This window comes from Botrytis byssoidea, assembly GCF_014898295.1.
Source record: "Botrytis byssoidea strain MUCL 94 chromosome Unknown BBYS_025, whole genome shotgun sequence".
NCBI lineage: Eukaryota > Fungi > Ascomycota > Leotiomycetes > Helotiales > Sclerotiniaceae > Botrytis > Botrytis byssoidea.
Genome location: NW_024065866.1, coordinates 383297 through 403095, shown reverse-complemented (window position 1 = coordinate 403095; position 19799 = coordinate 383297). Strand labels below are relative to the sequence as shown.

The 19799-nt window shown below is 42.4% G+C and overlaps 6 protein-coding genes across 6 annotated transcripts; 2 read left to right on the top strand and 4 right to left on the bottom strand.

Annotated features, from left to right (window-relative positions):
• Positions 1–708: 708 nt before the first annotated feature.
• EAE97_010078 (uncharacterized protein) lies at positions 709–1605 on the bottom strand (the record flags this gene model as incomplete). The annotated part of the gene is made up of 3 exons (XM_038880593.1): positions 709–840; positions 1030–1134; positions 1381–1605. The coding sequence occupies 3 exons, from the start codon at positions 1603–1605 to the stop codon at positions 709–711; spliced, it is 462 nt and encodes a 153-aa protein (XP_038728639.1).
• A 121-nt stretch (positions 1606–1726) lies between these two features.
• EAE97_010077 (uncharacterized protein) lies at positions 1727–3207 on the bottom strand (the record flags this gene model as incomplete). Its single annotated transcript, XM_038880592.1, has 4 exons — positions 1727–1778; positions 2255–2352; positions 2611–2726; positions 3159–3207. 4 exons carry the CDS (start codon positions 3205–3207, stop codon positions 1727–1729), a joined length of 315 nt encoding a protein of 104 aa, XP_038728638.1.
• Positions 3208–10900: 7693 nt separating this feature from the next.
• EAE97_010076 (uncharacterized protein) lies at positions 10901–12602 on the top strand (the record flags this gene model as incomplete). Its single annotated transcript, XM_038880591.1, has 3 exons — positions 10901–11217; positions 11283–12298; positions 12382–12602. 3 exons carry the CDS (start codon positions 10901–10903, stop codon positions 12600–12602), a joined length of 1554 nt encoding a protein of 517 aa, XP_038728637.1.
• Positions 12603–13077: 475 nt separating this feature from the next.
• EAE97_010075 (uncharacterized protein) lies at positions 13078–13945 on the bottom strand (the record flags this gene model as incomplete). The annotated part of the gene is made up of 3 exons (XM_038880590.1): positions 13078–13521; positions 13571–13684; positions 13736–13945. 3 exons carry the CDS (start codon positions 13943–13945, stop codon positions 13078–13080), a joined length of 768 nt encoding a protein of 255 aa, XP_038728636.1.
• An 865-nt stretch (positions 13946–14810) lies between these two features.
• On the bottom strand, positions 14811–15811 carry EAE97_010074 (uncharacterized protein; the record flags this gene model as incomplete). The annotated part of the gene is made up of 2 exons (XM_038880589.1): positions 14811–15560; positions 15608–15811. The coding sequence occupies 2 exons, from the start codon at positions 15809–15811 to the stop codon at positions 14811–14813; spliced, it is 954 nt and encodes a 317-aa protein (XP_038728635.1).
• A 1208-nt stretch (positions 15812–17019) lies between these two features.
• On the top strand, positions 17020–18450 carry EAE97_010073 (uncharacterized protein; the record flags this gene model as incomplete). The annotated part of the gene is made up of 2 exons (XM_038880588.1): positions 17020–17274; positions 17332–18450. 2 exons carry the CDS (start codon positions 17020–17022, stop codon positions 18448–18450), a joined length of 1374 nt encoding a protein of 457 aa, XP_038728634.1.
• Positions 18451–19799: the final 1349 nt, after the last annotated feature.

Genomic DNA, 19799 nt, shown 5'->3' with positions numbered 1-19799 from the left:
TAAGACTTCCTGCAGCCTAGTATGAATATCCTGCTTATGCTTTTGTAATCCTCCTTCTCATAATTGTTTTTGCGTCGGCCAACTTGAACCAATACATTATAAGAGATGAAAAGGGCGAATCCTCGCATCCAATCAATCATACAACCATCTCAAAAATTGACTTCAGAGGCTGATGAGAGATCACACTAGAGAAATTCAGAAACCATCAGGTGCCGCTTGTACACACCAATCTTTTGATCTACATAAACTTTTAGCTGCATACGTGCGCAACATTACAATCTCCATTCGAAGTAAGCCGACCAATCAAAAACGAGGGCTTGACTGGTTCCACCCACCAGCCCAAAATAATCAGTCAGAGATTAAAAGCACCTTGCCTTTTGCTGATCTTAACCGTCAAGCGAATGGCTTAAAGGCCGTGCAGAAAATGTACACAGACTCGACCACCAACTAAACTTTTTTCGCCTTCTTCGCGTGGGATTGGGTAGCTGAAAACGAGATCCCTTGTTCATTGTGAAACGAGCCTACGAATCCACAATTTACTCGAGTCCTGCTAAATTTATGTTCTGGAAAAATTATGGAAGCCATACTTCCTTGCTTGCTTTTATGAGCGAGGAGGCTTATCCATGTAATCTTATCTAAAGAAGTGCAACTTGCGAAATCCAGAAAGATATCAAGATGAAAAAACAAGGCAGCGCATAAATCTTAACTTTAATATGATCGATCATCGGATATGCAATACGATGTCAAAGTCACAGTAGATTGTGTACTTACGTGTTCATTGTTCACTGCATTGCCAGGTTCTTCCTTATATTGACGATGGGACATTTTGGAGGGTGATGTCTAATTCGGTTAGCACTTGATCGATAACCACAAAAATACCAGCCACCTAGAGACAACCGCCGAAAAATAATACTAGGAAATGGTTGTTCATGTAAAGCAAAGAATAACAATGTATTCATGCCATGCGATGCCATGCAACATCCGTGCTTGGTGCAAGATTGCAACATAATGAGAACGGGTCCAACTTACAGTTAACGGGTAACGGACGATTCGGTTTGAAGTTTCGAAGGGTTGTTGACGCGTTCGACGGGTGGGATATGAAACGAGTTCCGTGTATGGTGTAGATCGCTGTTTCTGCAAGTTTCTATATTAGCTTTTATCCTTATTTCAAATTGTCTCATGCCACTTCAATGCATCGTCGAAAGAAAATGTGTCCATAGTGCGAGGCTATGCAAGGAAGAGAAACGTCAAGTTGCCCCATTGTGCATTCCCCGAGTACGTAGATCCAGCTGTGATGATCCTAATGGGTTACGGATGCAGAAAAGGATGATTCGATCAGTATAAGTGGGTATGAATAATTGATTCAATTGACCTTCAAACCAGGGATGGAATGAAATCAATTGACTTTCTGTTCCTGTCAAATCTTTGAAGCTGGCGAGGCTCATGGACACTGGGCAATTCGAAAGAAGCCCAAAGTTCATCTGAGCAACTGATGCGCCTGTTCTGTAATACGATATGGGCCGGACCGACGACGTCCGTCCCAAGATCGCTGGTGTGGATAGAGGATTCAGACCGGGCAGGGTTTTGGTGGCGCAACTTAGACATTTTCCTGGCAGGGTACGCTTCCTGGGGTACGCGAGGGGCCTTATTCATCTAGTAGTCACTGGACCATAGAAGAGATAGTTTGATGCTGAGAACATAATGACTATGTTTGGAACTTACAATGTTAATGAAAGTCGAAGGTAGGACAGTAAAAGTCGGCGATGAATTTTAGGGGCCTGATTTTCATGTCAGTTATATTCCAAAGAATCATGATAGTAGAAAGTCTGAGAACAAATGAATTACATGCATACAACACAATACAAAGTACGGATGAACCAGAAATCTGATAATGACGCAACAATATGAGTGAGGCTGATCGCGGAAGAACAAGGCACAGCGATAACCGTGGTAAAATACCAGGTCTTCTCAGAGCGAGCGGATGGACAGATATATTATAGAAACATGGGTCGATCGATTGGTAAACAAAAGTCGACCAGATTCAACATCGTGATTAGAAATATGGAAAAGGTTGCAACCCATACAAGGGCATAAAGCTGGTCATCTGCAACAAGCCTTGCAAGCGGATGACACTTCGCCTAAATATGTGGTGGTGGATAGAGAGGCAAGGATGAGAAGCACCTCGCAGTAATGGTTCAATAACAGTACATCGAGGGGTGGAGAGAATGAAAAGAGTTCAATCTAGAACACTTACTTGTAGGATTTCCTATCGAAATTTTTTTGGTGAAAATGAAGGTCCGGCCAATATGCACCGCTGGGGTGTAGAGTTGCAAAAGATGGATGGTTGGTTTCCTATAGGATTTTAGTTAGAAAGCTATCCCATGTAAAATAAGACCCTTCTTGAATGAGGGCAGCCCTGCTCATTCACCGATAAGCATTCGATGGATTTCCTTATCGCAAAATGGCCCTCGAAATAGCTATGAAATATTGAATATTGATTTGTGGCGGTAAGAGATCTTCGAGGTAATTGAAGAAGCCCCGATGGCAATTCAATCATGACTTGTACTGAGACTGGATGCCTTGATGGAAGATGAATTGAAGTCGACTTACGGGATTAATTGCGGATAGAGGCAGATGCGTGTGTGCAATGCGCCGTGCGATGATTCCCACGTTTAGCTCTTCCCAATGATTATTTTTATATTCTCGATCTTCCGATTTCCGATTCCCTACTCTCGATATTTTCGACTTGTGCTGGAAAAGGTCCCAATGAAATCAAAGGTCTAACCGAACTTGCAGACCCAGACCGAAGTTCCAGGTGAATGGTTACAGTTTATGCTCGTCGAGTATCTCGGGGGTGGATGGCTGCCGCTGAAGATCGTGGGCGGGTATGTAGTAGTCGACTGGGGTATCTTAATCTTTGGGAATATTTGGTAGATCGAGTCTGGGTAACACAAAAGGTTAGCATCTGTGTGAAGTTCGCATGCAGCTAGCTAGCTGAAAGAATTGGTACCAACGATCGCAAAAGTCTAGCTGGAAAGGTGTTTTGTCGAAGACTTTGTTTTTGTTGAAGTGAAATCTTGCTTGATAAACTGCGGTCAAGAAAATTCACCTCTGCGCTATGGTTCAAAACGGCGCGTCTTCTCTTTTGTACGAGATACCACGTTGATGAGTTGTACAGTTGGTGACTCTTTTGTAACCTGAGCACATTGCACAAGGATGAAAATATCGCGAGGTCGAGGTGATGGTATACAAGAAGTTTACCGGTAAGAATCGCTAAATAAAACAAAGCTGTATGTGCCCGCGACGCGCTTCTTACCAAATGTGGAGGCGTTCGACAAATTCACTTCACCTGAAGAATTCCAGAGATTTGGTAGAAGAATATGGAGAAATTAACCGCATCTCACCTTTCGCTATAATTGATAAAACTGTTGTATTGTACGGTAGAATTTCGAGAATCGAGACCGTATGTGAATAAAACTATGGATTTCGGTGTCAAAGTACAGAGTGCAATGACCTCACTCTTTTTGACCTAATAGTCAGTTAGAATATTATTTTAGTTGTTGAAGTTATTGTCATCGTTATGAGAAAACTTTATTTCAACAGTTTTGGAGCCTTTCATCAGATTGGAGGGAGAACTTACACCAAGAACACAGAAGGTACGAGTTCGAGCGAGTCGGTAGCTACTTTATGATCCAATGCCTATGTTGATAATTCTCAAGGTACTGAATTACTATTAGTCAAAACTATAAAGCTAACATGTTCGTATTCAAAAGTGCAGGATTAAAGCTACTCACAATTCCAACTTCTCTTGAATACTTGAAATTTCACAACTTCTAACAATCGCAACCAACCAAATTCTCAATATCAATTCTTTCCGAATAGCTTCAATTTTGCTATTCCAAAAAGGCGGTGATCAATAATTTTTTTTCTGCCAAATGGTTCTCTGCGGAAGCAAGGATGGCAATTATACCCGTTTGTGATGGAGATCCTTGTCGTCGATTGCAGAAAAAAGCTTGACTTATTTACACGGCTGGGTTGTTGTAGCTGTCAACAAATGACAAGTGCAGTGCAGGGCTTTTGCTTAGAAACTGGGATGATCGATTGTTGTCCAGATATTTGGGTTTAGAGTTATAAGGCCAGCAAGGTCAAGGGCTCAAGGCAAAGAGGGCTGAAATTTGAGGGGAAAACGTAGGGATGGATAGAGACGATGAAGAAGTGCTCGCTTCACTAGAGGTAATAGTGTAAAAGTGTGGAGTGTTTGCAGCTTCAACCTTGAATGAGAATGGAGATGAACGGTGTCAGGATCATGGGTTGTGATAAACTTTGGAGGAAATTGGTGAACAAGGGGAGTGAAATCAAGAAGGAAGTGAGTGAGTGCGAAAGAACGAAGAGTCACATCCAGCATACTGCCAAAAAAAATGGTACTAGGGGCAATTTGCTATCAACACGCTCACAAACTGCTACAATATAAACTTTGGCGAAAGTTCTTACTCTTTCCAATTAGCGTCACTACTACCATCTACGGTATGTCAAAATAAACTTGTCCTGTCCTGTCGACCAAGACACAAAAGACGGTAAGAATCTTTGAAATCAACGTATGCCGACACAATCGATCAATCTGAAATCAAGTCCTGTTTGGAGAAGTTGAGAGCCATCATCCAATCAATGGTGGTCATCGACGACTATCTATTACCACCGCAATCTATTAACCCGTGAGAAAGGAAAGAGGCTTTTCGATAAAGTTTCTAGCGAGTACATATTAGTATGAGTGCATGACACCAGAATCCAAATCTAAACCTCTTATAGTATCAGACCAAGCATTTCGATCACTCGATCATCAGAAGGGCAAAATCTCCTTGAAATAAAACCGGTAATAAGCATGAACGATTCGAGTATGGACTGCAGACTCCAATTACAAAAAAGCCACAATAGCACTATCCGAAACAATCATGTTGATTGTCCAGCGGCTCGATTCTTCCACCAAAAGGCCGCGCAACTTTGCATCGGAGATATTCCCTATTCGGTCATTCGAGAGACGTGATCAACACCGGTAGGATTTGAAAGGCTAATCGTTGTGGATAGAGTGGTACGAGATGGCATGAAAATGTTGGAATTGCTTCCTTGGCATCTCATGGTGACATTGGTCTGTTTCGGTTCGTGAGCACTGAGGAGGAGCCTTTGGAAATAAGTTTCATGATGATGTTCGCACGTATGAATCACGTACAATCGCTTCAGAGCATGTGATGATTCGTTGTGCCGACGGTATACTCTTTTCAGGTATAATTGTATAAAATCACAATGAAAGGGAAGGAATTCTAGCAGTGAGAAAATTTCAAATTCTACCTTTCATAATTTTCCATATGGCCTGCTTTACTCTGCACTAAAGTCTTTAGCTCTGATTGGGAATCTACTAAGACGATCACGAAGACTAGAAAAGGTTTAATCTCATGCTAGCTAGTCGGAGGAGTTAGTATTCGACCGTTAGTTTCTAATGCCTAAAAAGTCCGGAGACCGATATCTGTCTTCAATTCATTGTCAAATTCCGTCATTGTGCAAATGGAAAAGAAATGAGCAAAGGAAACTTCCGCATGTACAAAATGACGGTGAGCTGGTACAGTAATCATGCAACGTCTAATTCTCACCCGCTCGCTGAAATGCCGAAAGTTTAGATATGATGAAGGGGGAGTGCAATTTTATCACAAAATTCGGTCTCGCCGTCTACCAATGAGACTGGGTATTCAATTCGCTTGCCATCTTCTCGCATCTGCACCCACTCCAATATCTCCTTTTCTTTCCTTCTTGGAAGCTCTTTTTCAAGTTCGTGTGGAGATGCCTTCCAGCTTCCGGACCACCTTCATGACCAATCGATATCCTAGTCATAACCGTTTTACCCGGGCCGCGCAAAATAATCTCTTCTACCTCCTTCACTTGATTCCGAAAGTTTATACGCGAAGTCATGATGAATCCGAGTTCACGACATAAGTGATAGATGTTGAGGCTCACACCAAGTGACGTTGGAAAGATGGATCTTGATAGCGATTAAGTTTATTCTAATCCATGGTAGATTCCCAGGCTGAAGAGCCCAGTACCGGCATCGTGAACCATTCGTGGGGTGCTTGAGTTGGGGTTGTAGACCCTCAAGGTCCTTCAAAAGCCTTGCACGCTGTCCTTTTGCCCTGCTGCCTCGGAGAATTAGACCGTGGTAAAAATGAGCTCCCCTCGAGGATTGTCATCTCACACCAACATGACATGTCAGAGCGGGAGGGAAGGGGGGCCACGGTACAATTCTTTGGGGAATGGCGATCTTGGATCTTGATTTTCAAGCATCCTCTACACAATCACTATTATAGCTTACATTTTTTCTGTCGGATATGGACTAAACATTATCGCCGCAACTACGCTGATAGCCTCTTCATGATCAACCATTCATAATGAGCTTTTGGGACTCAGGTCCGATGCCATCATGCCACCGAGGTAAATTTCACATGCGCCCTGGTGGCACATAATCACACGAAGTAACGTTTTTGACTCAATCAACGATAGAGCCAATAGCAATAAAGAAATCAGGCAAAGAAGTCGCGCATTCTCCGAAACTCAACGGCAAAAGTTCCTGCTAAGAAGGAAAACATCCTGTCATTTCTTCAACGCCTATTCTGATTGCACATCCCTACTCCATTGTTCGATTAAACGACGATTTGGTTTGTGCGCTTGCATGGGAAATTTATCACAAGGATTGAGGAAGCTGCTGGGCTTGTCGGTGGAAGACGCCACAACACCCTGAAAACTTTCCCTGAATCCATCCCCTGTTATGCGTGTTAAGACACCTAAAAACAAACCGTTGCACACTTTCATTTTTTGCCTACCAGCCCCTGTTTGACAGCTTCTAATTCCTTGTCGACATTAATGCTTGCTTGAACTTAGGTTAGTTCCCACATGGGAAAATGTCAATATCAACCTCATGGCAAATATGCATGGGATGATGGGACACACTTGTACCTTACAGCGAACAGAAATCATGTGAATTCTCCATTATATTTTGAAGTGACGATAACGATTCATGGAATTTTCCCCAAATACACGTAACCTACTACCTGGGCCACGGGAAACACATTCTGTATCTAGCCGTTCAAACGAAAAGTCGGGTCGCCACGAGACCCGAGTAACTAGTAGGAATTATGAATTTATGGCAAATCCCGTGGCGAATAGACTCTTGGTTACCTCAATGCATTACTCGACAGATTATTTGCAACATATCTCTTCTCTTATTTAGTGCTTCCGAAGTCCTTCAATCTCTGATAAAGAGAGACCGAGATGAGCAACACGATGACTTATCTAACGGAATATACCTCAATAGAGTATGGCCATTTGAGAAACATCGTATCATACTGCATTAGTAATTTTAGCCGTAGAACATAAGTTGGAACACGTCTAAACACGAAGCTATTTTTGGTGTTTTGGAAATGGCTAATAGATTGATTGAAGATCAAACAGCTCCATTCCAAGTTGCGGGATAATCGTTTCGAGTCTTTCGACCCAAAACTCCACAAGAGCACAAGAGCAAATAGATTGTGATCAGCGCCAGACCGGGATATGTCGCGAAACCAAAAGCAAGACTCTGACGACGTTTGAAAGAGCCTAAAGTAAAGCGCCCTCGAGACCGCCCAAACTAACTCTCAACGTCCGCATGATTCGCGGCACAAACCCTCATCTACGGACATGTAGCTTATCCAAGATTGAATACATCGTCAATGGCTTTTCCTCAATCCTACTCTAACATATTTTACGTAGGGCACTTGAGATGTTTCCGATACTGAATCCTAGACACTCGCTTGAGGGGGAAGCTGATCCGAATGTAACTTTCAGGCTTTACGGAAGAACTTACGAGAGCCCTTGATGCATACCTTATTATCTTACCCGCTTCATCTGAATCAAGATACCAATCTTCACCTCTCATCAATGCTCCAATGAACTGGCACGGTCTTGGGATGAGGACTCCACCATTTCCCTATCTACAGTGATAATCAAATCTACTTACAGAACGACAAACGGGGCTCAATTTTGAGTGCTCCCTGAATTTCCACCCCCACACATACATTCCCACATACAATAGTTCTAGACCTATCTTTTTACGATATATTTTGTCTACAACAGCTCCCTACGGAGTCACAAGGCGGCAGTTACGCTTGATTCGGTAAACAAATTATTTATTAATCTAATTCCAATGCTTCATGCATAAAAAAGTCCACACGGGACAATATCAGAAAAACGATTAGAACGATGAAATGAATTGTTACCATTCTAGTGATAGCTTTTACGACCCTTTCAATGATACACTTCCTTTGAATGAGGGAAAAAAGGAAAAACACTGCCACGTCGAGAGTTGCTCCGAGACATCCGGGTAATAGATCCTACTGGTTCAAACTGAATAGAAAACTCAAAAAGCAGCAATGTAAACTCACATGATCTGACACTCCAATACGGCAACGGCCAACTTCCGCGCACCAATGAAACACAAGTACAGCCTTATATGTTGTTCCTGATATACCCTCCATCACGAGCAAGTCCCGATCTCAGCGCACCTGCGATGAAATGACTTGAACGAATGAGCATCTCCTAGTCGCATATCTGCTGAAAAATAGATGATGCCGATATACACGTATTACGATATCAATATGATCAAAGGTAACACCATCTTGGCTGCAGCTTATCGCGTTTTTGTGCAGTCCAGTACAGAATGGTACAGTCACTGGTACTCGACATGAATAGCATACCACCACACTACGTATCGCCGAATCGCCACACCCTCATTGCCGTATCGCACTCCCAATCTTGCACTTACCAAGCCTAAAAGGATTGCGCCACGTGCTGTGCCTCTCCTCCGCATGAGATATTTTGCCCTTCTCTTTCTCAGCTTTGGCGGTCCCCGGACATTGGGATGAGCAACTGGGCAAATAATGAGGATAGTGCGCAGCGTAATGAAATCCTACTCTGCCTTCCCTTTCTCCTGCAGCATGCATGTGCTGACACGGAAGGATTCGTGACCCGCAGGACCGAGCAAGCCACAATATAAGATTTGATAGAAATATTACTCACTCTGGAAATCAAACCATTCAGAAAATTGGAAATATTATCCCTTTACGAAAGTACGGAGGGTATGTATTGTAGCAGGAGTACTACTGGCTGGGGATAAGATACCGGTAACTAGTTTGACAGAAGAAGAAATTCAACCAGAAACCAACTCAAACAACAAAAAAAGTCATTCCGTTGACCGTGTTTGGAAACTGCTAATGCAGCGAGTTTTGACTGCAGTGTTCCTCTTCCTGCATCCAATCTCTCCAAGTCTTCCGAATTGTTGGTAATCATCATCAAACGAGGAAAAAGCCAGGTATCTACAAATCACAATCTCGAATTCGTATCGCATTTTCCTTTCGCATCCTTCACCGCTTTGGGTATGTGGTTGTAGAATATCTTCCTCGTAAACAGTGCCAATAGTGGTCTTTCGATTTATCAAACAAACAATCAATCAATAAATCATACAATAATTCGCATATAGAATCAGGTAAATTTAGTAGAGAGTTAATCGGTGAAGCATGCATTCACACTGCACACTAATGAAAGAAGAATACAGAATATGCAGTAGGAATGTTGTGTGAGCTACTCTTAGCATATTGAATGCAAGCATGATATAATCAGGAAATCTCTAAAAATAAGACCTTGGAACCTCGTTACATGTCTGCAAAGTCGTTATTTGGGAAAGTTGGGATATGTATGTATAGATGTATGTATGTATGTAGGAGGTATATTGGAAAGCTAAGAAGATCAGATAGAGACAGTTACGCACACGGATCACAGATCCAGAAACGAAATGCACTGGAAATGCAAAATGCAATAGAAATGTCGTGAACATGTAGCGAAACACAGTAGTTGAGTAATGTAATCGGTAACCCAAATTCTGGTACAGTAGCACTCCAGATGTTGTGAAATTACAGCACATGTTATTTATCGAGACGGGATGCAGGAAGCCGTTTGGTGGGATGGGTGAATCGGCGACTGGGCTGCTGGGCTGGATGTTTGGGGGTGCTGACTTTGCTTGCTTGCTGGCTTTTCATGGGGACCTGGAAATGAAAAAGCGTTTCTGGGGTTTCATTGTTTCTAGGGGTGCGGTGACATTGACGAAGATTGTTGTCCCTCTTCGTTTCTGTCATGGGCGGTCCCTTCTTTTGGGTCCAGAGTTGAAGAACTTGGGTTTGTGCTACGCTTGTTATGCCTGGAGACATGGTTGAATCGAATTGTCGGGATCGCGTTTAACACGTGATATATCTCTATTTCGTGGTTCACATTGTACACTGTTTGAGTCGTAGTCTGGTTGAAGCTTGCTTTTGAGTCGTGAAATCATTTTCATATCGCGAGTTCTGTCGTGAATCTAGGCTTGGATATATCAAATACTTCATACATCATTGTCCCCATCGCACGCGTGGGTTTAACCAAGTACCTATGATGTTTTTCCGATCGCGCAAACAAGCTAATTATCACGACATCTGCCAGAATAGGAAATTTCCGTGTCACACCATCTTCTGTATCCAAAGATAAACCGTGAAGCGACCTCTGATACGCATCAATCGATGTGGTATTCGGTCTATCTGCTTCATTTTGATTGATGAAATTCTCAAGATGGTGATGTGTGGTTGGTTCCCTATCTCAAGTGAGGGGAAACCAGGTATTTGGCCGTCAAATGTTGTGGATTTAGTATGCGAATATTGGGGGTTTGGAGGTGGATCTTATCAGCGATGATTTTCTGTTGAACTGTTCACTGTAATTATCTTTAATGGCTGTTCTTAAAGTCTTGAAATCCAGGAGAGTGATTTGCTGGACTTTGTATTCGCAATAATCCAGTATCAAAATGGCAACTTCAATTGATGATGAGAAGCATGTGACTTCTTCTCCTGCACAATCAAAAAGTAAAGCCGTGGACAGTTCATCATCAGCTGCTGCAGCTCATTTGGATGATAACTATGCTTTGTTTCAAGATGCTAGGGATATCGAGGTCGATCCTCGAGAAGTGAAGAGAGTGCTTCGAAAGATTGACATGCGGCTCATGCCCATTCTTTTCATCACATATATGTTGCAATATCTAGACAAGAATTCCATCAACTTTTCAAGTGTGTATGGATTGCAAAAGGGTACCCATCTGAAAGGACAAGAGTATTCCTGGCTGAGGTGAGATCATCGATATGCATTGTTCCTTCGTGATACTTTTCAGGCCATGCTAACAATGTAAATAGCTCGATTTTTTACTTCGGCTATCTATTCTTTCAATTTCCATCAGGCTACTTTCTTCAGCGCCTTCCTATTGGGAAATTTCTCTCTTTAACCACTATCGCATGGGGAGTAATCCTCATCACGACTCCAGCATGCGTCTCCTTTGGCGGCATAGCCACCAATCGATTCCTCCTCGGCGCCGTCGAAGCAACCATAAATCCTGGTTTCGTCCTCCTAATGTCTATGTGGTACACCTCCGCCGAGCAACCTCTCCGTCTTGAAACCTACTACTGTACCAATGGTATCGCAACCATGTTTGGAGGTCTCATCGGCTACGCTGTCGGACACATTACCACCGGTCTCCCGAAATGGATGTACGTCTTCCTCATCTTCGGAGCCATCTCCATCTTCTGGGGTGTAATCTCCCTCATTTTTCTCCCGGATCTCCCTTCCACAGCCAAATTTCTCACACCCCACGAACGTCTCATTGCCGTTTCCCGCGTAGCATCTAATCGTCAAGGCGTAAAGAACCACCATTTCCAGACCTATCAAGCATGGCAAACGGTCAAAGATCCAAAAACTTGGATCCTATTTGTCATGGCTGTCGGTGCACAAGTTCCCAACTCTGCTCTTACATCTTTTACATCTATTATCGTAGGAACATTCGGGTTCGATACCCTCGGTACCCAGTATCTACAAATTCCCGGCGGAGCAGTGCAATTCCTCGCGTTGATGACAGGTGGATATATATGCACGAAATTCCCTCGGAATTCAAGATGCATTACTATGATTGTTGCGAACACGATTTGTATTCTCGGTTCGGGATTATTGGTTGGTCTTCCAAGTAGTAATAAATGGGGACGATTAGTAGCGCTTTGGCTGTGCTATTTCCAAGGATTGGGATTTAGTATGAGTCTCACGATGGTGAGTAGTAATATTGCGGGGTATACGAAGAAACAGTTGACGGCAGCGATCCTGTTTACGGAATATTGCGTGGGGAATATTATTGGACCGCAGACTTTTATTAAAAGTGAAGCTCGTGAGTGTGCCTTTTCTTTTCTTCGTATCACTCTCTAGTGCTCTGTTCTTGTTTCGTGACTTGGTAGACTAATATACATAAAGCCCGATATCATTCAGCGTATATAGCAATGTTAGTAGGCTATTCTGTTAAGTTGGCAATGGTTGTTGTACTGTACATATATATGTACTCAAGTAACAATAAAAGAGATGCAGAGCAGGCGGCAAGAGGAGAAATAAGTGAGGAAGAAGAAAGAGAGGCTGTAGAGAAAGGTATGATGGATATGACGGAGATTGATAACAGAGGGTTTAGATATATTTTGTAGATAACAATATATCAGGGACAATAAATAGATAAAGCTTCTTGTACTTCTGTTTGGATTTGTGTGTGAACTGTTTAGTGGGATCTAGTAACTACTTTCACGATCATTTGAGGACATGTTGAATCAGTGTAAATGCGATTTAGTAACACTCATTAAATAGACTCTATAAGTACATTTCGCTCCCGCGAATGGGTAACAGTTTAAATATGGGCAAGAATCACAACTAATCGTTCAGAAGCTCAGATTGACGATATATTCCTTGCTTACTCAAATCTTTCTTTCCAACTCTTTCTTTGCCTTTAATACTGCTCGTACTCCTGCTGTTGGTCTCGCTGCCGCTTTTGCTCGTGCTATCTTCAGTAATACCTCTCTCAAGATTCGGGGGTAGAGAATCCTTCGCCGAATCTCTACACCTTCTTTCTGGCCTTGGAGCAGTTGAAGAGTTTCGCCCTGTGACTTCTTTTGTGGCGAAAGAGATCTATCCACTAGTTTCGGCTTGCTTCAGTAGCGGATCAGACTCGGAATTTTCATCCGTCCTCGTCGTGATCTGCGCTGTTTGAGGCCGACGCCTATCTCCTGTATCTTGACTCGTGTGATTTTCTTTCCATTCGGCCATGTACCCATTGATGATTTCAATCTCTGAGCGGACTTCCTCGATATCAAGAGATTGCGCTGTGCTATATGCTCCAACGAATAATACCAATCCAATGGTGTACAGTAAAATCGCATATTTTGCGCCGTTAGGTTCTGTAGTTCCAAATTGGCCCAGATGTAAGCCCAAATCCAATATTAACATTCCAAAGGGATCGAAAGAAGCATTTGGGGGCAGAGGCTGTGAAGACTGATGATATGCTTGGCCAGCCCTATCTTTCAGCATCCGGTTCCTTTGAACCTCCCCTAATCCATCGACGTATTTCTTCCCCTGTGATTAGACGATTCAAGTTACGCTGCAGACAGCTGGCGTGAAACACAGCCAGGATGGCGAATATCAAGCTGAGGACAAAAGACGCCTTTGTTAGACAATATGTCTGATTTGAGAGCTCTAGTGACGGTCCAGTCATGGCCATTTGAGCAATAACGGCAGCCTACTCAATATTAGCATCAAAGTCATTGTAAATGAAATGTGAGAGACTAACAGCAACAGCAACCATGTTACATTCTGCGAGTGTCGAACTTTTGAATTCGGAAGCCCTTGAGTTATCGGGTCTATTTTGTCCCTCTTTGAGCTCACCAAGGACTTTTGCCTGCTTATACCAAGTAGTGCGGCTGCCGAAAATAAACAGCGGAATGGCAGAGAGTCCATACAGTTCGAATAATTGCCAGTTTCTATACGTGCAGCGCCCCATTATATGAAAAGCGTCAAGATAAATCTCGTTTGCAAAATGCTCAGTGTGATGAACAAAAGTTTGAGAGCAGTGCGGATTACCTAGACCGCAGCACTTCTAAACCAACTCACTGTACCTATCGAAGAAGATATTACTAAGAAATGAAATATCTTTGATTTATTTGATGAGAGAAGGACAATCAATTGGTACAATTAGATCGATAAGGAGGGGCAAGAATTCCCCTGCTTGTAATTCCGGTATGTTTCATGTCCAAAGTATTCTCGCAAGCATTATTAAGTCAGTTTCAACAATGCTGTACTCTCTCTTTGCCATGTTTGGTCACAGTTCTGTATGGAAACCCAACCAATTATCTTGGTAGTGTGTTTTGATTACAATTGTTTCTTTGGACAAACGACAACCTTTATCGCTTGACTTTCGACTTTTGAGAGTGATGCAACACAGAGTGCTATCATTATGAGTGGTGTGTCATGGCAGATTGAGGGATATCATTTCGTTTGCTGAATTGCGGGTTTGAAGACATTTAGACATTCGATTTGGATATCAATCAAATCAGTATTGATTGAGCGGGGGCAATCAACTCATCTGTTGATTGCGCTCGTGATTTCAGTAATTCATCTCCAATGTTTGAACCGAACATCTGAATAACAGCAAGAACCCAGGTGTTTTATAATGCGGTTGTACACGTTGCACATTGAGAGATTTGTCTATTCTATCACATGCCGGCCTGTGAAATCAGCTTTTTGGTTGATCACACGTGTAGCCGCAGAAATCATCCGTATTCCTGAAGTCAATTTAATTTTTACATTGTTCCCATTCCGAATGAGTTTCCACACAATCTCGTTATTCTAATTTTCACCGAAATGTTTCAGACGTTATTCATCTCCTCCATCTCATTCCGCACAATTGTGAGGTTTTCCTCGATTTCGGTGCCAGGAATCGGCTTCAGAGTCCCATTCTGAAGACACCAATGTCGGTCAACATTCCATCGAGCCAACACGTCAGGGTGGCTAGCTAAGTATTCATTCATATAACCATCAATGATATCTGATTCCGAACGCTTATCTTGGCCACGAAACCATCCCAAAACCACATACATACCTCCAGAAAAGTATAGCCCAACAAAGTACAATATGAAGACATTTCTCGAGTCAGTAGCTGGTTCCGTAGTATCTAGTCCACGAATCCAGAACTTACCTAAATATATCCCCAAACTGATAAGAAGCAGAGAAAGAGAGCCAGAAAGCAACATCTGAGGGGCAGAAAGGGTGATTACGGATAAAGGACTCGGGATAAAGCATTGTCTCTGGAAATCCTCCTTAAGATCGCGAACATCTAAGTCCTCCGGTAAGTAATCGTCGGGCTCACAAGGATCAAGCTTGAACCCTACTTCCATAGAAAAGACTCGGTTGATGGCCTGTTTCCTCCCTCGTATCCAATGACGAACATCTCTTGCTTTGATTAGTCGACCGAGGATTCTTTTCTGGGTAACGGAATAGTACACCGATACCAAAGAAAAGGTTAAGCTCATCACAAAACAAGATTTTGCTGTCCAATGAGTTTTGTTCAAAGAGTCCAATGATAATCCTGTGATAGCAATTTGTGCAACAATTGCAGCCTTCTTTTCGTCAGTACTCGGAAGACTTGGCGTCGGGCTCAGCTCACAGCTACGGCGATCATGGTACATTCATCGCATGCCATCTTTTTGAATGCTATCGCGTCTTCATCTTGTAATTCGCCAATGATTTGTGCTTGCAAGAGCCATACTGTACGACTTCCATACATCTTGAGAGATAAAGCACCAATACCGTACCATCTCCATTGTTGAGCGGTTGGCAAAAGCCTGTTGACTATATCGAATGGAGGCATCGAATAGATTAGAAATCTCAAAATAGAAGAATCTGTTTTGATATGAATTGTGAATTTCAGGTATAAGTGTTTTGTTCATGTAGAACTGGGAAGTTATCAACGTCGTTGCAATGCATGTTGTGTGGGGTTGAAGATCCCACTTAATGTTACACAGCTCGAATAAAGTGGCTGTGTACATGATCTTGACACATAAGGAGATCTGACTGTAGTTATCGGCCTCAAAAGCCCTGAGACTCACATGGGCAGAATTAAGAATGGTTATGACATAACCCTTTAACGCAGGCAAAATCTCACTGGTAGGTCAATATATACTCCTTACAATGAAATTTCCTTCTCCTTAAGCAACAACTCAAGGTTGTGAAATACCAATCTCGTGAATATCTTATCCCCAGGATATTTTTGAAACTCAGAACATCATCTGTTAATCTTGCTCCCAGCCCCTTATCCTAGGTCTCGCTTCTCTCCTAGCTTTCAACCTAACCAATTCCAGTCGTTAGTTTCGACTAACTCGAGTAGAGGCGATAACCTGAGAATGTTTTCAGCAAGAAATTACACTTTGCTAAAATTGCGCTATCACAAAAAAGTTGAAGCTAGTACAGTCGCTCCCGTACTTTGAATTCGCGGGCGGTCGCGCATTATGATTAGTCATGCAATACATTGGACATACAGCCTTAACGGTAACACTAAGGGTTTGGTACGGTTGTATCTGTAGAAGATAATCATCTCAAACTCACCGGTACGGCTCTTATAGATTGGCTGTACGGCAGTTGTACTGCCGTATGCACGACCTGATGACAAAATGAAGAGCACTAGCCTATACAGAAATTATCGCTTAGATCCATTACTGTCATTTTCACGGTGTTATTGTCAAAATTGATGATCATGTACTCATCTGAGCTTATGAGTTGGGAACCGTATACATGAGCGCGATATCAAGAACATAGATCAATCTCTGCTAAGCTTGGTAATCGTGAATGATACAGCCATGAACAACGACAGCGACAACACCGTAGGTACTTCCATTCCTACTTAAGCTAAGGAATCCCCATTCTCTCTCTCTCTTTTTTTCCCTCCCTCTTCCAGAACACTTCTTCTACAAACAAATTAAACCGCAAGACCAATTATCGATTGAAAGACCACTCGACATCTTCATCTCAATTCTCAAACCAAACAGATATTCCCCAGCTACCAATCATCCACACGCGATCATGAACTATTCAAATAGTTTTGGTTCTCCAAGCAATTCAATGGACTCATCTGCCACGATCAATACGAGTGTTAGTTCCAGACCCAATTCACCAAATCCTCGAGCTCCAGGATTGTCATTCAGCTTGGCAATCCTTTCAAAGAACCCAGAAACTCTGAACGATCCACACAAGCCACTTCAATATCCATTAGCATCTCCAGACTTTTATTCTCGCTTTGCTGAAGATGATACTGACACCGAAATGGATTTTGAGACTGTAAGTTCTTGTCCTTTATATCATAAAACGACAGTGCTCTTGCTAACGGATATGCAGGAATTCAATGACGTCATGGAAGAAGACGAGGGTGACGGCCAGGGCATGGTTGAAGAGTATGAGCCGGTTATGATGAGACTTGAGCGCGAAGAGACTCGAGGAAGCAACTTCATTGATTGCCGACAGTGCGGTATCGCTTTCGATTATTCGAGAGCATCTTTGTGGGTGCCTAGCTATAAACGCACCCCGTCAAAGTCTTTCCAAATTCCAAATGAGAATACACATCCACAGATCGTCCGATGTCCAGAATGCAATACAGAGAATTGTATGGGCTGTGAAAAATCTCCTCATGACGACTGTTGCTCATACGCAAATTATCGCGTCGTCTGGCATGCTTTGTGCGCTGTTGACGATGCCATAGTTCAGCATCGTGTGGGGTCTCCATATCCAAGAAACAATAACCTCCTCAATATGGCAGTCATAAAAGCTTTGGATATTTTGATTGAACATATTCCAAAAAAAGACACCACCTCATTCGGATATTGCGAACTTGTCCGAAAAAGTATGTTGTTGGACCAGGTAGCAGTTACTATTCACAACATGGATGAAGAAAATCGGTTCGATACTGTTTGTTTGAAGTCTTGGGAATTTGTACAAATGCTCTCCCAGCGCCAAGATCTCTATGGCTTATTGTTTGAAGAGCGACTTCAGTTCTTGAGAAACTTGTCTCCTGGTTTCAGGGTTCTGGGGTTCCCTGTTGCGTTTTTTACAACTGAGCAAGACCTTGACGCTGATCAATATGCGCCATTGACCTATCGTATCTGGCCCATTATACAACAGAGCTATAAGTCTGCGCATGACTTTCTGTCTTCAAGTGCTCAACTGAACGATGCATGGCCCGCTGTAACGTTGGCCCGAAACATTGTTCATCTTCACGATGAGTTGAAACTCAAGTCGACCCCACCACTTGAACTTATAAGATTCGTCCAGGGCCAGAACTTGCAATCTTTCGCAGCACGTCTCGAGGAAATGCATAGAGTTGAGGGAACCCAGTATGGGGCCGTCCGCACAAACACTAGGACGAGACCATCATCTTGGGTTACAAAGAAGCGCTACCAAGAGGATCAGGAAGCTGTCGAGGAAGACAAGGGGGGGAAGCGAAGAAAGACTAAGAATTAGGTAGTGAGATACGATTTGGGGAAGAAAGGGCTGCATGGAATATCATGGGAAGAATGGTCAAAGAATGATAGGTGATCATTTATTTGGAGGGACAAATGGAGAATTTGAAGTGAAAGTTTGAACTGAAGAGCACTTTCGGGCTCGATTCTAAAAACGGGCAGAGAGATTTTGAAAAATACCCTGTGGCAACTGGAGAAGATAATGTTTGAAATGGATATGACAGACTGAGATTTGAGATTGTCTCTATGGAATACCTGGGACATGGAAAGTCCACAATCAAGGGTTAGAAGTTGTTTTTTAGTTAGTTTCTAGGATCATGGAAGGCCTACATCATTCAAGATAGCATTAGGCACAAATTCTGTGGCAAATGATCATTTATCTCAAAATTCAGCATGTGTAAAAAGGATGTGACAAGTCTTCTGAAGAATATAATGCGTTACCACTAACAATAGTATTCAGCTTTCGATTGTTAACAACTTGTCAGAATTAACAAACAGCGTTTTCCTCCAACTAACTTCTGTTTGATCTTGTTTACTGGAATCTGGGATCGTGAAACTACTTGAAAGTTGGATCAGTGTCATCTGAGGTTGGCTACTTTTCACACTGTTAACGCACATTTACTATAGAATACTTTTGTTTCGAGAATAGATGATCGGCTTAAAAGTACTTATGACTGGTGTCTATTTGAAGAATATGAGTCTATAGTTGTTGAAGCAACATTAAAGAATTAATTTTAATTTGTCAAACTTTTCATTCTTTTGCTTGCCTGGTTCTTCCCTCGGCAATTTTGAGCAAAGATGTTTGCCTGCAAGTGAAAGCTACTAGCTGCTGTAAAACTGGTCAATCGATGTAATGGATTATTAGCTTTGACTCTTCACAAGTGAGATTTCTGTTTACTATAAGATTGTCGTTTGATGCTTTACCAGGAGCTCTCAACTTTCTTTAACCCAAATTCATTTATACTCCACATGTCTGGATTAACGCCCACTTTCAAGCCCAGCTTGACTTTTCTTTTAACCTTTGGATTGATAGGTATGACTTTGTTAATACATATATTATCAAGACTCTTGACGGCAACTTTAATTAAATCTAGCCAAAGCTGATAAAGCATGATCACCAAAATTGTGCACTAGAACTGGATTCACACATCTCGCAGAAGTGTTAACTGGCATCTCTGCTTTAATTCCATTCAATCTAACCAGTGAATAACTTTCAATTCCAGGATGGCTTATCTCGCCTCGGATATCCCCGGAGCTCAAACTCTCTCATCTCCCACTAAGAAACAAAACACTCCAGATTCATTGCCTAATCTTCAAAATTTCAAGTAATAGAAAAATGGCAGGAAGCTT